The sequence below is a fragment of the Trachypithecus francoisi genome, unplaced genomic scaffold (genome assembly GCF_009764315.1).
Source record: "Trachypithecus francoisi isolate TF-2019V2 unplaced genomic scaffold, Tfra_2.0 Lachesis_group12, whole genome shotgun sequence".
Taxonomy (NCBI): Eukaryota; Metazoa; Chordata; class Mammalia; order Primates; family Cercopithecidae; genus Trachypithecus; species Trachypithecus francoisi.
In genome coordinates, this window is record NW_022681457.1 from 104,310,604 (window position 1) to 104,328,448 (window position 17,845).

At 48.8% G+C, this 17,845-nt stretch overlaps 1 protein-coding gene across 3 annotated transcripts in view; it reads right to left on the reverse strand.

The window, feature by feature from the left end:
• The window catches only part of CDA (cytidine deaminase), a 29,190-nt gene extending 11,612 nt beyond the window's left edge, over positions 1-17,578 (reverse strand). Inside the window, exons 1-3 of one of the 3 annotated variants that reach the window (XM_033228005.1) lie at positions 17,242-17,575; positions 1,503-1,614; positions 866-996 (exon numbers count right to left, since the gene is read on the reverse strand). In XM_033228005.1, the coding sequence (XP_033083896.1) occupies positions 866-996; positions 1,503-1,614; positions 17,242-17,395 (397 nt within the window). In that variant the 5' untranslated portion in view covers positions 17,396-17,575. Of the gene's footprint in view, positions 1-865; positions 997-1,502; positions 1,615-17,241 lie in introns of all 3 variants that reach the window. The other 2 variants (XM_033228004.1, XM_033228006.1) reach the window with 2 other exon arrangements.
• Positions 17,579-17,845: the final 267 nt, after the last annotated feature.

Consider the following 17,845-nt stretch of genomic DNA (forward strand, 5'->3'; position numbering starts at 1 on the left):
TTCTTGGATCAGCTTTGAAATTGAGTTATTTCCCTCCTTTTTTTTTTTTTTTTTTCCATAAATTGCAATTCACATCCTGATCTCGGCCTATCTGCACAAAATGTTCTCAGCACAGCATCATTTATTCCTCTGGAAGCCTTAAGGAAGCCAGGGCACACCTCGGTCACGGGGAAGCCTCTCGGATACTGGGGCCCTTCTCCTTAAGTGCACCTCGGGCTTTACTTACTCAGAAACAAACCTTGAATAAGCTGGGCACCTTGGGGCCAGACTGAGGCAAAGTTGAGGATCTTATAAAAGGCACATGGGCTCGCTTCTGTACAGTCCCCACTGACCTTGCACTAAACCCCTGCATTTCCACATTTTAGCCAGAAAGGTGCTAAAAGGTGTAGCTCTTTTTCTGCATTTTAGCCAAAAAGTGCTGTAGCTCTGCCACAGGAATTAATTCCACTATGAGTGAAGAGGTAATTCCCTCATAGAATGTGACCTATGCACCCAGATGTTGCTAAAGACCAACAAGCATGCAGCCTCCTTCTGGGTGGGATAAACATTTCCCATGTCATTTTTCTTGCATCAATAACTTGTTAAGAAAACTGTCATATACAATGCAAAGGTGCACACTGGAGAGATTCACCATTAAGTCATTAAATAATGGAGTCCAGTAAAAGGGCTAATTTATACATGCTTGGATCCTGAAACCACTGAGTCTAAGGCCAGAGCCAACAAGAATTCAACATGCTCCCATGGAGAGGAAGCCATGCCAACTAGGATATTTATGTTTGGGACATATAGGAGCATTGATTGGGGCTCTTGTTCAGCCAGAACCCGGGCTGGACTCTGATTAGTTTGAACCATGACTAGTGTTTACCTGGCTGATTTTGTATCCTGGTTCTTGAACCTTGAGGCGAGTGTTGCCAAATGAAGGAGTGAGCAATGCTGAGTGGCTCATTCAGGATCCTAGCATCAGCTTGCGGAGAGCAGGGAAACGTGTTCCATCTCCTAGCACAGCATGATACAGTGGAATGAGCCCTGCAGTGAGACTCTGGAACCTGGGTTTTATCCCAGCATTGGCACTAACTCCCAAGAAAGTTGCTCAACTTATCTGGGCCTCGATTTCATCAGCTATAAAACGGGGGTGGTGGCAAGGGAGTCTATAGCAGGTGATTTTTAGGTCCTCCCCACTCTGTGTTTCAAGGCTGCCTTTCTGTTGTATCTTGTAGGAAAGGAGTCTGTGTCACTTTGTGTTGCTGGAACAGGGGCATACCGGCCCTTGTATGAGTTGCCTTGCTTATTTACCTGCCTTGCCGGCTCACTGAGGGCAGACTCCATTTCTTATTTGTCTCCTTATCCTCAGCACTCATCCCAGGGCCCTATACAGCGCCTGGCACATAGGAAGTCCACAACAAACATATGACAGATGAATGAATGAATGAATAATATGTGTAAGGAAGATGTTGGCTAAAGAGATGAATGAATATTGTTGCAACCTGGGCTTTCCCACTCACCTGGCAATAGCAATTGCCCTGAAATCCTTGTACCCTTCTGAGACGGCCTTCTGGATAGCGGTCCGTTCAGCACAGATGCCCAGAGGGTAGCAGGCATTTTCTATGTTACACCCTGAGAAGAGAGCAGAGTCCAGTGGTAAGTCTGGCAGAAACACTTCCTGCTGCATGTGTTGAGTAAGAGGCTTGCCCCATTCCAAAGCAGGAAGGAACTGGTTACTCCAAACAAGATGGGGAGAAGGAAAGGGCAATTCGACTTGGGGCACCGGTAGACTCTTTGGTCCATGGTAGTGGCCCTTCCCAAGAACCTGGCACTGTCTTAATTTACCCAGTGCCTCCATGATGAAGCACAGCTTGGGAGCAGGGCAGCACAAGAGGCAGATTAGGCAGCCGCATCACCCCTGCAGAGGTCAAGGCCAGGGGAGATGCTGAGGCTTACAAAAACAAGTAGAGCCCCCATACCTGCATCTAAGAGCCCCACGGTATGAATGTGTTCCCATCAAATTCGTATGTTGAAATCCTAGCCCCCAAGGTGACGGTATTAGGAAGTGGGGCCTTTGGAGGAACGATTAGATAATGAGAACAGAATGAAAGGGACCAAGCCTAGGAATGGGAGTCATGCACTTACAAAACCAGAGAACTGCCTTGCCCCTTCTGCAGCATGAGGACATAGCAAGGAGTCACCGTCTATGAGTAAGCAGGCCCTCACTGAATCTGCCAGTGCCTTGACCTTGGACTTTCTGGTCTCCAGAACTGTGAGCAATACACTTCTGTTATTTACAAGCTACCCAGTCTATGGTATTCTATTATAGCCGCCTGAACGGACTAAGATCCTGATTCCAAGTTTGAGCCTGGACAAAATTTTGGGGGTTAGGTACTGGCTGTCAGAGTTCAGCCAGGGTTCTATTTCAGCTGTGCTGCAAAACAAACTGTCAAAACTAACTAACAAGAAATCAACAAAAAAACAAACAAACAAACAAAAAAACCCTGAGCTTTGTGCAAGTTGCCTGTGATTGCACAAGGCTTAAAACAATCCTTGGGCTTCCAATGGGATGTGGGCTTCTAAGATGGCCCAGCCCTCAGTAAGGGAGTCCTTCCTATTGGCTCTCTCAGGGTAGTTCCTGGGGTACGATAAGCCAGGGCTGCTCCCAGGAGACAAGATGTTTGCATCACCAGATTGGCTAAGAAAGTCCCCATATTCAGGGAAGTGAGTCTACGAACAAATCACCATGGAACCTGGGTTTTCCCTTGACCAGCAAGATGTGGTATTTGGTCTGTACCACTGTTTGTAAATTGCCTTTTTCCCTGAGGCAGAGATAGGAATTGTTCCCCAGTATTCATTTCCTATTTCTTCCTTTAAGTAATATAAGTGCCTCCCATTCCAGCATGGCCACTCAGCTAGGGACTGTAATTCCGAGACTCCCTTGCAGCACAGTGTGGTCACATGATGCAGTTCTGGCCAATGGGATGTGGCCCAAAGTGATATGGGGAATTTCTGGTAAGGAGGTTGCTTGCCTATTACTTCCATTCTTTTCTCCTTCCACAGGCTGGAAGGTGGAGGTGATGGAGTGGGACACTTTTGACCTTGTGGCCATGGGGATGGAGGAGCAGCAAGGAGAGAGAAGGAATTTGGAAACCTGGTCAACTCATGGGGCAGAGTTGCCTGTTTGCCTGGGGCCTACTTGGAATTGTTGTGTGAGAGAAAAACAGAATTCTATCATGTTTGCGTCACTGCATCTTGGAATCTGTTTGCTATAGTAGTGTAACCTATAGCTAATGCAGACATTTGTGCTGAAGGTGAGATGCAACTTGAACAAAAAAAATCTAAATATGTGACATTGGCTTAGTGGCTGAGCAACGCAAAGGAGAAAACACAGATGAGGGAAGATGGCCGGACGGTGACTCCTCCTAGTCTGTTATTTGGTAAAGCTCCACCTGCAATTACTGGGAAGGCAGGCTGTTGTACCTACCACTGAAATTTCTCTTCCTGGCAGTGGGAATCAACCCTGTGGCAAAGATGTGATGTGTCATCTGCCCACCCAGCCTGTTGTTTCAGTCACCACAACAGCCAGCATTAAGATGGGGCAGCAGGGATGGGTCAGGCATGGGAGCTAGTTAGGAAAATGTGAGAGTTGGCAGGCTTCAGAACCATGTCCAGAAGGGATCTTTGGGTGTGGCATTTCTGTATGGAAATAATTGGAAGCAAATAGATCAGCATGTTTCTAACTTTTTGATAGAATTGGATCGCCAAAGAAGCCACAAGTCTGGCCTATAAAAACCCATGATGAGGCTGGGCGCAGTGGCTCACACCTGTAATCCCAGCACTTTGGGAGGCCGAGGCAGACGGATCACAAGGTCAGGAGTTTGAGACCAGCCTGGCCAATATGGGGAAACCCTGTCTACTAAAAATACAAAAATTAGCCTGGCATGGTGGCAGGCGCCTGTAGTCCCAGCTACTCAGGAGCCTGAGGCAGGAGAATCTCTTGAACCTGGGAGGCAGAGGTTGCAGTGAGCCAAGATTATGCCACAGCTGCACTCCAGCCTGGGCGACAGAACGAGACTCCATCTCAAAACACAACAAAAAAAAACACCATGATGTGGGTGTGATGATGTGTGTCAGTTTGAACATGCAGATGAGGACACAACTCTAGGGATGGTGGAACACCTAGTCAGAAGGAATCTGATTTCCAGGACAACTTTGCAGGGCAGAGAAAAGCATCTCCTATGCTGTGGACTCCAGCCCACCCCTGGTCTGTTAGATGAGGGAAATAAGCCACCATCTTGTTTGAGTCACTGTATTCTTATTTATTTCATCAACTTAGCCTCCCCTCCCCTCCCCTTCCCTTCCCTCCCCTCCCCTTCCCTCCCCTCCTCCCTCCTCTCCCCTCTCCTTATTTTTGACAGGATCTTACTCTGTTGTCCAGGCTGGTGTGCAGTGGCACGATCATAGCTCACTGTAACCTCAAACTCCTGGGCTCCACTGACTCTCTCATCCTAACCTCCCGAGTAGCTGGGACCACAGGTGTACACCACCACACCTGGCTAATTTTTTGTATTTTTTGTAGAGATGGGGTTACCCAGGCCAGTCTCAAACTCTTGGGCTCAAGTGATCCACCTACCTTGGCCTCTCAAGGTGCTGGGATTATAGATGTGAGCCACGGTGCCCAGCCTACACCTCCTTTTCTAAGTCCAAGTCTTCATTGTGATTATGCAGTATTTTGTTCTGTGTTGATCACATTTGGGAATTATTTGGTCATTATCTTCTTGTATATTTTTCCTCACATATTTTCTGGTCCCTTCATTATTTACATTGGCATGTTAGGAGTGATTAGTCATTTAGCTCATTGTTCTCAGGATCACAGGCATTCATGTCCAGAGTTGACAGATGTCATTAGACACCACTGGGTGCCACAGCTGCAGGTCCCTTGTCGGGGTGAGAGTGAATGTGGTCACAGTGGTGCATGGGATGGCTATATGGTGTTAGGTGGGGGCTGGTTCGGAGTTCTACTTTGGGGAAGAAAACAGGCGTGTATACTGAGCACCAAAGTGTAGACTACAGTGAGCATCTACTGTTTTGACAGCTTAGCACCTCTTACTTTTTTTCCCCTGAGGGATGACCCTTACTTTATTTCCCAGCATGTAGTTCAAATGGGAGCTGCCATCTTGTCTCCTATGACCTTGCTATGGGATTAAAGATGAGCAGCTGACTCAAACTGGCCAATCAGAGTTCATCTCGGCGTGGGAACTTCAGTTTCTCTCGGAGACGCTGAGTGGGGTCCGCCATGTTTCCATTCATTATGGAAGAGACCGGTGAGGGAGGCTGAAATGGGCACTCAGAAGAACGGATGACAGATGACAGCTAGAAAGGAGTCTGGCCGGTGCCAGTTGCCCCTGAGGTCTGACTACACTCCAGCTCTTCCCATGGTTTAGTTACAGGAACCAATACATCCTCCTTTTGTCTAAAATAGTTCATGTGTATTTTTATCATTTGAAACTGTACAGAGATCAGTTAATACAGTTGGAATATGGGGCAGGGAACAATCAGGAAGTTGCAACCCTGAGAGCTTTTGTTTATTTAAATGTTAGTTATTATAGCTGGGATAACTGGCCCCTTATTGCTCAGTCTGTCTGCTGAGTCAATGAAAGTTGAATGAATAAAGGAATGAGTGTCTCTTGCTCCCCACCTTCTCTCCCCAGCCAGGTTCCTGATCCTCACCTGAAATGACTTTCTTTTTCTTTTCTTTTTATTTAATTTAATTAATTAATTTATTTATCTGTCGCCCAAGCTGGAGTGTAGTGGCACGATCTCAGCTCACTGCAATCTCCACCTCCTGGGTTCAAGTGATTCTCATCTCAGCCTCCCTAGTAGCTGGGATTACAGGCGTGCATCACCATGTCTGCCTAATTTTTTAATTTTTAGTGAAGACGGGGTTTCACCATGTTGGCCAGGCTGGTCTTGAACTGCTGGCCTCAAGTGATCCTCCCAGCTCGGCTTCCCAAAATGCTGGGATTACAGGTGTGAACCATGATGCCCAGCCCCTGAAAATGACTTTCTTTAAACACCACTCTCACCTACTGTATCTGCTCACCACTCCCACCTTCACTGACATCCCTACACTTGGTTTCTGCCTCTCTCCCAGATTACGGTCCCTGCCAGCCTCACTCCAAGTCTAGTGACTCTCCCAGTCCCACCCTTACAGCTTCCCTGCCCCATCCCTGACTAAAGTCTAGCACTTTTCCCATCAAAAGTGATGTATGCAGATCTTGGGTTTTGCTGATGTGCCATTAAAGCACATTTCCATACTTGCAGAAGACCCAGTCTCTCAGGACAGTCACATGTGTCTGCATTGGAAGTTCAGAAAGGCCTCAGAGAGAGAAATCTTCCTTTACTATGTGTAAAACGTGTCAATAGGCCAGTTAATGACAGAGAAAGATGGTTGTGGCAGGGGGCACACTCACACGCCCCACTACTCAAACAGTGCCCTGTAGAAAGAGGTTCTATTAGGTTTCATTCTGCCCTGGGACTCTTTGCCCTACTGGCTCTGAGAACTGGGGAAAGGGACTGAACCTCTTTGAGACTCACTGGCTCATTTGTAAAATGCTAATGATAGAATCTCTGTTATAGTCCTCTTGTGAGAATAAATTGAGATCACTCATGTAAAGCACTTAACACAAAGCCTGGCACAGAGGAAATGGTCAGCAGCTGTTAGCTGCTGCTGTTATCATTTGCGTAAAAATAAAGGCTTTGGTGACGGTAGGGCTATGTGACCCTCTGCACCTTCTCGACAAGGTATGCCAGTGGTCCTGTCCCTATCTTTCAGGCACTTTGAAATATTTTATTCTTATTTTATTTTATTTTATTTTTGAGATGGAGTCTTGCTCTGTCACCCAGGCTGGAGTGCCGTGGCACAATCTCGGCTCACTGCAACCTCCTCCTCCCAGGTTCAAGTGATTCTCCTGCCTCAGCCTCCCGAGTAGCTAGGACTATAGGAGTGTGCCACCACACCTGGCTAATTTTTATATTTTGGGTAGAGATGGGGTTTCACCATATTGGTTAGGTTGGTCTCGAACTCCTGACCTTGTGAACCACCCACCTCAGTCTCCCAAAGTGCTGGGATTACAGGCGTGAGCCACTGTGCCTGGCCTGAAATCCTTTCTATGACTACAAGGTCATACGTGATCTGGTGCCAAGGTCATATGTGATCTGGTACCGAGGTCATAAGTGATCTGGTGCTACCTCTTGGCCCTCATCTCCTTTTGTTCTCTAGACCTGCTGTCCTTCCAGGTGCTCCCCCAGGGTACCCAGTATGCTGCTGCCACAGGGTCTTTGCACTGGTTGTTCCTACTGCCTGGAACTCTCTTTCCCTTTTGTGCACTATTCACTCTACTCAGGGCTCAGCTCACATGTCACTTTCTCAGAGACGCTTTCTCCGATCACCTATCTAAAATGGCTTCACCACTGCCTCCAACCCTCTCTATCCATTTCTCCTGCTTTAATTTTCTTCATAGCACTTAAGACTCTCCTGAAATGAATGTCTTCATTATCTAATTCCTCCTATTATATTACAAACTTTCCGAGGGCAGAGATTTTGTCTCTAGCATGCTTTGTGCTATGTCCTGGGCCTGGAACAGTGAAGCCAGGGGGCTCTCAGTTTTCCTTAAGGATTAAAAGTTTGTGTTTCCCTAAAATTCTTCTGTTGAAGCCCTAACCCTCGATGTGATACTATTAGGAGGTGGGGCATTTGGGAGATAACCAGGTTTCAATGAGGCGGTGAGGGGGCAGCCCCCATGATAGGATTAGTGCTATTATAAGAAGAGGAAGAGACTCTTGAACTCTCTCGCTCCATCATGTCAGGGCATAGTGAGAAAATGGCCAAGTTGGAAAGAGGGCCCTCGCCAAGAACTGAATCTTGGACTTCCCGGCCTCCAGAACCGTGAGAAATAAATGTCTGCTGTTTAAATCACTACTCTGTGGTATTTTGTTATAGCAGCCTGTTTTAGTCTGTTTTGTGCTGCTGTAACGTAATATCGCAGACTGGGTAATTTATAAAGGACAGAAATGTATTTGTCATGATTCTGAAGGCTTGGGAGTCCAAGGTCAAGCTGCTGGCAGGTTGGTGTCTAGTGAGGAGCTAGTCTCTGCTTCCAAGATGGCGCCTTGAACATTGCATCCTCCGGAGGGGAGGAGCACTATTCCTCATGTGGCAGGAGAGTGAAAGAGAGAGAAGCTACCCTGTAAGCCCTTTTTATAGCGGTATTAATCCATTCTCGGGGGCAGAGCCTTCATGATCTAAATACCTCTTATTAGGCCCCACCTCCCAACACTGTGGCATTGGCAATTAAACATAGTGAGACCCTGTCTCGAAAAATGTATATAAATAAATAAATTTGAAAAGAGAAGCCCTCCAAAGTATGCTTATGCATTTTGGACAGGCAAACCTTCAAACCACAGCATGGTCTGAGCTGAGATGGCTAACCATTATTGAAAGAGTGGAATTTTCCACTTCAGTGCCAGCTGCTTAAGATGCAGAGGAATAACTGTATTTGGAGCCTCTAACAAATTCGCGTAATTTCCTTGAATTTTCTAGCTTAAAAAAAAAAAAAAAAAAAGGAAGGAAGACTTTGTCCACGTACTGCATCCTGAAATGCTGCGCAATTTTATTTTGCTTCTCTAAGCCCAGAAAGCCGGCGTCATCTGACCAGGCAAACCAATTCTGCTTCTGCTATTGCCTTTGCTTACTTCAAAACACACATGAGAGAGATTGGGATGGTGCTAAGTTAGAAATCCATAATGATAAGATTGGACAAAATAACACTACGATCATAGTGCCAGTATTACTAACTGCTTTCTTTTACTGGGTACTCACCTACCAGGCACTCTGTGGAGCGCTTTACCTGCATAATGTCAGTTAACCCTTTTAACTGTGGGGTAAGGTAAATACTATTAGAACACCATTTTACAGAAGGTAAAAGTGGAGGCTGGTGGCAGGAGGCCAAAACAAATATCCTGGTCTGTGAGATACGATGGACTCTTCTTATTCTCTATGGCCTTGCAGGAAGGGAGGCCATGTTTTGAGGTGGTTTGGTACTTAAGGCAGGGCTGGGGTCAGATGTTATTAAGGCATCAGCAAGACTGGGTGTGGTGGCTCACGCCTGTAATCCCAGTACTTTTGGAGGCTGAGGTGGGTGGATCATTTGAGTCCAGGAGTTCGAGACTAGCCTGGGCAACATGTCAAAACCCCGTCTCTACAAAAAATTTTAAAAATTAGCTAGGCATGGTGGTGCACACCTGTGATCCCAGCTACTTGGGAGGATAAGGTGGGAGGATCACCTGAGCCGGGGAGGTCGAGGCTGCAGTGAGCTGAGATTGTGCTGAACTCCAGACTGGGCAACAGAGTGAGACCCTGTCTCAACAAAACAAAACAAAACAAAACAAAACATCAACAAGGAAAGAAGCTCACAATGAGGCAATTTGGGCCCAGCCACCCAAAGAAAACAATAATGCCAGAGAGCACTACACCGGCTCTCTTTTCTGAGGGATCTTGAACAACACCCTCTTTAATCTGAGGGATTAAAGCAGTATTTCTCACACTCAAGCAAGTGGGCATCAGAATGTTTTGGAGGGCTTCTCTTTTTAAATTTATTTATTTACATATTTTTTAGAGACAGGGTCTTGTTATGTTGCCCAGCTGGAATTTGAACCCTGGACTCAAGCAATCCTCCTGCCTTAGCCTCCTGAGTAGAGGGCTTCTTAAAACACACTTCTAAGCCTCTTTCCTGGAGTTTCTGATTCAATAGGTCTGGGCTGGGTTGGAGCTCAAAAATTTGAAATTTTCACAAGTTCCCAGGAGCTGCTGAGGCTGCAGGTCTGGGACCACGTTTGAGAATGACATGAGGGGCCGGGCGTGGTGGCTCACGCCTGTAATCCCAGCACTTTGGGAGGCCGAGGCGGGCGTATCATGAGGTCAGGAGTTCGAGATCGGCCTGACCAACATGATGAAACCCCGTTTCTACTAAAAGTACAAAACTTAGTCGGGCGTGGTGACACGCGCTTGTAGTCCCAGCTACTCAGGAGGCTGAGGCAGGAGAATCGCTTGAACCAGGGAGGCGGAAGTTGCAGTGAGCTGAGATCGTGCCACTGCACTCCAGCTAGGGTGACAGAGTGAGACTCCGTCTCAAAAAAAAAAAAAAAAGGAGAATCACGTGAGGAATGTTCTGTCCATATACTTGAAGAAATACGATACTCTCTCCATGTTCCTAACCTCCTCCCACTGCAAATGCACCATTTCTGGTATTAATTATGTTTGAACTCATCTATAGAGTCGAGAGACTGTAGTAAAGTTCGCCTTTGTAATGAGCCACTTTTTTGTTTTTTTGAGATGGAGTTTCACTCTTGTTACCCAGGCTGGAGTGCAACGGTACGATCTCGGCTCACTGCAACCTCTGCCTCCTGGGTTCAAGTGATTCTCCTGCCTCAGCCTCCTGAACAGCTGGGATTACAGGTGCCCACCACCATGCCTGGCTAATTTTTGTATTTTTAATAGAGATGGGGTTTCATCATATTGGCCAGGCTGGTCTTGAACTCTTGACCTCAGGTGATCCACCCGCCTCAGCCTCCCAAAGTGCTGAGTGAGATTACAGGTATGAGCCACCATGCCTGGCCTTTTTTTTTTTTTGAGAGAGAGTCTTGCCCTGTTGCCCGGGCTGGGCTGGAGTGCAGTGGCATGATCACAACTCACTGCAACCTCCACCACCAGGCTCAAGCCATCCTTCTGCCTCAGCCTCCAGAGTAGCTGGGACTCTAGGCATGTGTCACCACACCCAGCTAATTTCTGTATTTTTTGTAGAGATGGGGTTTCACCCTGTTGCCCAGGCTGGTCACAAAATGAGCCACTTTTGAGTGACAGTGGAGAGGACTAACTGAAGTTCCTTGGCAGGCGGAAACAGCGGGAAACGGGGTGTGGGTGGAGCTGGGCTGTAAGCTGAAGACCCAAGTTAGAGAAGCTTGCTCTTACCTAGACCGGAGGTGCTGTGGTGTTGGGGGGATGGGGCCTGGGGTCCATCAGCTGCTGAAGAGAGGGGCTGGTGTCAGGCACCAAGAAATGCTTCTAGGAAAATGCATCCAGGCAGAGGAAGGGAGCCCAGGGACAGAATCAGAAGAGCAGGGGCTGGTTTGAGGGAAAATGGAAGACTCAGATTTAAGAGTTAAGCCAAGGTAAGCTGGATTCAGTGGTTAATTAACCAAGACATCCTCAAGTGTCTTCTAAAATGTGGTGTGTTTTTCTCAGAATTCACCCCAGCTGGTCCAGTAAAGTGGCTTTTTCCCTAAATGGCAGAGAGGGAAGGAGGAGGAAAGAGGGAGCGAGACCACTGTCCCAAGGTCATGAGCTGAAGAAGATAAACCCTCCCATCCCTTGGGTTGTGCCAGCAGAGTTGGCAGAAACTACAGCTAAGAAGTCTTGTGTCGGCACCATCTTGGGACCCTTTCTGGCCCTCTCATGGTCTCATCGCCAGGTGCCTACTCCCCATGAGCCCAGGGACACCTCACGCAGTGCCCATAGGGTTACAGGTGCTCCTTCTCTTCCTTGCCCATCACCCACCAGGTGCTGCATGAACACTGGCTGAGCCTCCCCCATGTGCAAGGCCCAGAGTTGACTCTGTTTCCCCAGCCCATTTTCTTTGCTTTCTTTTCTTTTTCTTTTTTTTTTTGAGATGGCGTCTTGCTCTGTCACTCAGGCTGGAGTGCAGTGGTGTGATCTCGGCTCACTGCAACCTCTGCCTCCTAGGTTCAAGCGATTCTCCTGCTTCAGCCTCCTGAGTAGCTGGAATTACAGGTACCCACCACCATGCCTGGCTAATTTTTTTGTATTTTTAGTAGAGACGGGGTTTCACCATGTTGGCCAGGCTGGTCTCGAACTCCTGACCTCAGGTGATCCGCCCAGCTCGGCCTCCCAAAGCGCTGGGATTACAGACGTGAGCCACCGCGCCTGGCCCATTTTCTTTGCTTTCTCAATCCTCCTTCTGTACCATCTCCACTCTCCTCTTTGTGTCCTCTTTGTGCAGCTCTTTCCTCACCAGTGAGCTCCTCTTTCTGTACCTCTCCTTTGGCTTTCCCCGCAAGCTGTCACGAATGTCACCAGCCCGAGGTGCATCATGAAAACCTAATCACCATCCCGGGTGGCCCATCTGTGAGGGGCACAATGTCCTGGCCAGGGTTGGGAGTAACAGAGAGAAAATGATGATTATTATGAAGTCGTGATAGCAAGGCTGTCTTTGCAGCCAGGCCTGCTTTAGAATTGGGTGTGAAACCAGCTGCCTTGGAGGGGGAAGCCTTCACCGGTGCTGGTCTTGTGTTCAGCTGGAGGAAGTCACAGACCTGGGCAGACCTGTTCTGCCATAAGCTGTAAACTCACAGTGTCTAAACTCAGCTGTGCCATTTCTGCCTCCTGATCAGCTCTGTTTCACCCCGTGATGCCACACCAAGCTTCCTCTGGGTGTCCAGATGCCCCCTGCTCCAAGCCCCAACTTACAGCATCCACCTCCTATTCTGCACCTGACCTCATTTCCTACTTCAGTAAGGAGATCCAGGGATTCTGATAAACACCTTCCATTTGTCCCCCTTCCTTTTCAGCACAAATCTCTCTGCTCCCTTCCCTATCCCCACCCTGCAGCAAGGGGTGGCAGAAAGAGCACGAGTCAGATAAAATAGCCTCAGGTATCCCCAGGCTTTGATAAAGTGTGAGTGCATTGGTTATTGGTTTGGTCTGCTCAGCTCTCCCCACCCCTTCTCGTGGTAACAGACCCACCCACTCCCCACTGAGGAGATATTTTGAGTTAGCTGGCCAATCACACTACATGACCACAGTGATTGGCCCAGGGATGTGCCTGCAATTGGAGATGGACCAATTGGACTTCTTTTTTGGAATTTTTCCATGTAGAATTGGTGGGGAAGAGTTCTGTCCTCTCTGGTTTTGAGGCTGTATGAATGATAAACAGGCCAGATGCAGTGGCTCATGCCTGTAATCCCAGTACTTTGGGAGGTCAAGGTGGGAGGATCATTTGAAGCCAGGAGTTCGAGACCGACCTGGGCAACGTAGCAAGACCTCATCTCCATAAAAATAAAAAAATTAGCTGGGCATGGTGGTACATACCTGTAGTCCCAGCTACTTGGGAGGCTAAGACAGGAGGATCGCTTGAACTTAGGGGTTTGAGACTGCAGTGAGCTAGGCTTGTGCCACTGCACTTCCAGTCTGGGCGGCAGAGAGAGACCCTGCCTCTAAAACAAAATCAAAAACAAAAGAATGGAAACCAGAGACTACTTGCACTCATGTTCCCTGATGCCCAGAAAAAGCCTACCTGCAGGACAAGAGAAAGAGACCAGCCCCCAGAAGGATAAAGAAGGACATGGTGATGTCTGTGTTCCTGGGTCCAGCTGCTCTGAGACAAGTGCTACCCTTGCCCACTCTGGTTCTGGTTGCTTTCTGACATTGACCATAGGAAGTACTCTGCTTAATGCACGTGAAACTCATTGTCCCCCATCATGAGTTGGCTGTGAGATTACGGAAGGTCATCTAAATGAAGTCCTTAGTGAGCTCACTCCATTGTAGCTTCGAATACTGCTGCTGGTCCCTGCCCAGCACATCCCCAGCACACAGTCCAGCCATGCCTTCAGTGCCTCATCTCAGTCAGTGCCTCATCATTCACCTGGGCCACCTGGCTGGAAATCCTAAAGCCATGTGCCTTTACTTTATTTAGCATTTTATTTTTTATTTTTTGAGACACGGTCTCATTCTGTCACCCAGCTGATATACAGTGGTGTGATTACAGCTCACTGCAGCCTCGAACTCCTGGGGCTCAAGTGATCCTTCCACCTCAGTTTCCCAAAGTATCTGGGACCACAGGTGCACGCCACCACATCCAGCTCATTTTTGTATTTTTGTACTTTTTGTAGACACGAAGTCTTACCATGTTGTCTAGGCTGGTCTCGAACTCCTGGACTCAAGGGATCCTCCAGCCTCATCCTCTCAAAGGATTGGGATTACTGGTGTGAGCCACTGCACCCAGCCTTTATTTGTAACACTGCCCATGCCAGGCCCGGTCCATGTGTCCCACACAACATCTCTCGGATCATTCCTTTCTCTTCATTCTACCTGTCCCACTCCTAGTAAAAGCCTTTCATTCATGTATTCGACAAACCTTATAGAGTCCCAGTGATAGGTCAGGAAATGTGCTGACACTGCGGACAGGTCAGTGAGCAGAGCAGATACTGTCCCCTGCGGACAGGTCAGTGAGCAGAGCAGATACTGTCTCCTGACACTGTTCCTCTGTCCCCGCCCTTGTTGAGCACCTGTCACACTAAATGTCATCACACACCACTTTTATGTTACTCTTCTTCTTAATAACATTCCCTGGCTCCCTACTTCCTACGTCTTCAAATCTTAGTGTCTCTGTTTGGCCTCCAAAAGTCCTCCACAATCTGCCTCCAGATAATAAGAATAATGATAGCATTAATAGTGGTAGCAGAAGCAGCTATCATTTGTGACATTCTTATTACGAGGCAGAAAATGTGCTGAATGTTTTATAGGCATTTACTCATTTAAAGCCTCACAACCAGGGGTGAAATTCAACATATTCAGCACAGGCACCAACCGATCAGAGTGGATGCTGCCTGCCATGTCGTGCCGTGCCAGGCATACCAGCTGAATCTGGTTCTGTTCACAGTCATCCTGAAAGGTGGGTTTTATGATCCCTGGCTTAAAATGTGTGAGCTGGCCGGGCGCGGTGGCTCACGCCTGTAATCCCAGCACTTTGGAAGACTGAGGCGGGTGAATCACCTCAGAGTTCAAGATCAGATTAGCCAACATGACAAAACCCCATCTCTGCTAGAAATACAAAAATTAGCCGGTGTGTAGCGGATGCCTGTAGTCCCAGCTACTATGAGACTGAGGCAGGAGAATCGCTTGAACCTGGATGGCGGAGATTGCAGTGAGCTGAGATTGCGCCACTGCACTCCAGCCTGGGCGACAGAGTAAGACTCTGACTCAAAAAAAAAAAAAAAAAAAGATAAATAAATAAAATGTGTGAGCTGACACTCAGAAGGGTGAAGGGTCTCACCCAGAGTCACACAGTTGATAAACACCAGCCTTCCAACCCAGGACCTTCTGACTCCAAAGCCTCCATTTCACTCTCTAAATCCCCCTCACACAACCCTTTCTCTGGTGACACCAGGTCTTTCCCTGCAACGCACATGGGCCACAGTCCTGTTTATCTCCTCCATTCATTCCTTCCACAATCATTGAATGAGGCTTCCACCTTCAGTCATCACCTGTGCAAGATGAGGGGCCTGCCATGGGGGCAGGGACTATGTCATCCCTGTTCACTGTGATATCCTCAGCACCTGGCACCTTACCTGACGCAGAGCTGATCTTCAGCAAATATCTGTTGAATGATCAGTATGAGTGTGACAAAGGCATGGACTTCACTGGAAGTAGCTCCCAGGTGTCACTGATGAGTGAAAGTGTGCCTCCTTTATTGTGGGTTTTAAAACGAGAAAGGACCAGAGCATTCTGGCATGGGGGCCCCCTGGCTCTGGAGGCACGATGAGGCTGTCTGACCTCTTGCTGGTCCAAGCAGAACACCAGTCTCAGAGCTGGAAAGCATGGATGGCAGGCAGCCACGCTGGCCCCACAGGCCAGGAAATGCCATGGCCCAACATGCTGAGCCCCCATCACCACCACCTGCCCTGCCATCCCTCTTCCTTCTGCTTCTCCAAACGTACTCAGCTCATTCATTCATCCAGTCAGTCGCTCAACAGTTATCGAGTGCCTGTTCTGGGCCAGGCAGGTTCTAGGTCACAGCACGAGAAAGTCAACGGTACAAAGATTCAAGACACAGCCCCTGCCCTCTGCAGCACAAAGTCCCAAGGGAGAGGCAGATACGTAAGTGGACAGTGATAAGCATGGCAGGAGGGGTCAGTGCAGGTGCAGGGGGATTGTAGGAGGGCCCTTTCTGTGCCATTTGGAAAGGATGTGGAGGTTTTTGTAAGAATCAAGGGCTGATTCCACATTCAAGACTCTGTAATGTTGCGAGTTGCAATGGTGTTTGCAGTGGTGGTTAATGTTTGTTGTTTGTGGTGGTGGTTAATGTTTAATATTCATCTCAGCCACCAAAACAGGTCTGAATTTCAACACGGTACTCAGAGATCCTTCACTCCCCACAGAACAACAGCTTTTGGAATCAGGGGAACTCTGGGTTCCAGTCCCAGCTCTGCGATTTTGAGCACTGAAACTTTCCAAACCTGTTTCCTTCTCTGCCTTTCAGGGTTGCAGGGGTTAAGTGGATAGCATTAATCACCTTCCTTTCACAGGCCGTTAGCACTCAATCAAACCTGCTTCTCCCTCTCAAAGATGTTTAAGACCCAGGCAAGTCACAGAACCTCAACAGAAAAGGAGTAACATCAAGGGGCACCTCCACATCATGTTCCCCACTGCCCTGAAGGAGAACACCTCTAAGCTTAGCAAAAACAAGTTTGAATTTTTGTTCACAAGAACTTTTCTATAAAAGCAATACATCAACGAAAAAAGTTTAGGAACAGATTAGAGCAGACTCAGACGGGCTCAGTCTCCCTTACCCGCCCCCGCCCCGCAGGGCGCTGCTCACTGCTGGACTCAGAAACCCCAGCTGGCTTTTCACCTCCAAGATTCTCCAAGGACCACACCCGACAAACACGTCACCACCCTGGCCGGCACAGAGCACAGTGGGTGGAAGGAAGAGAGCAGGGCTTTGGGGAACCTCCCGCCCAGGGTTTCACCACCAGCGCCCCACAGGACCTTGGGCAAGTCATGTCACTTCTCGGGACCTCGGTAGTTTCATCTAAAGACGAGCATTAACACCTAGGTCCAAGGTGCCAGACACATCCGAGGCTGGGAAAGCACGAACGCTCTCCCCGCCAGCACCCCAGGACTGTTGATGTTTTTGATTTATGGCCTCCCCTTCCTGCCTCCTTTCCAACTTCCTTCCTCATCCCAGTCCTCCAAGCATTGACAGCCCATGGATTTAAGCCACATTTGAGCGCGGTCTGGGGCAGTCGGCATGGTAGGAACAGTCCAGCGTAGGCTGGGGGAAAAAGGGACAGAGTCGCGCTCTTGCCACTGCCTGTGCCTCTGCGCCTCTTCCTGTGCATCCTCCTCTGACCCGCCACCCAGGCTGCTGGGCTGGGGGACACTGGGGTGCCCGCTTTTACCTTTGAAGATTCTCCCCTCCTGGGTGAGCAGGGCGGCCCCCACGGGAAAGTGACTGTAGGGGCAGTAGGCTGACTTCTTGGCCTCCTGGGAGCAAACCAGCAGCTGCTGGACACACTCGGGCTTCAGGGTGCAGGCGGGAGGCTTCTGGGCCATGTTGGTACCCTAGGCAGGCAACAGAGCTGTGGAAACAGGACCTCTGGCCAGCCTGGGCTGGGGCCCCAGACACGATTGCAGCTCCTCCCCCGGGGTGTGTCCCTGCAACCAGATGGCAGGCTGTTAGGTACGCGGCTTTCAGGATGCAGAGTCTAGGAGAGGAGCCTCCCATGGTTTGGACTCAGCAGGTGTGGTGTAAGACGGTGCCTGCGTGTGCTTCACACTCTCCCTTGGGGACCACTCTCACTATCGGACACACTGAGGGGTGGGTCGTAAGGTGGTGCCACGCTACTAGAAGGGGAAGCTACTGGGTGGGTCAATGTGGGATCTCAGAGGTCCAAGCTCCAAGGGCTGACAGCCCTCGGTTTGTTAAATCACTTTTTCTCTCCTCCACTGAGGGAAGGACTGAGGCTGAAAGGGCAGGGCTGGAGCAGCCAGTGTGGCATCCCC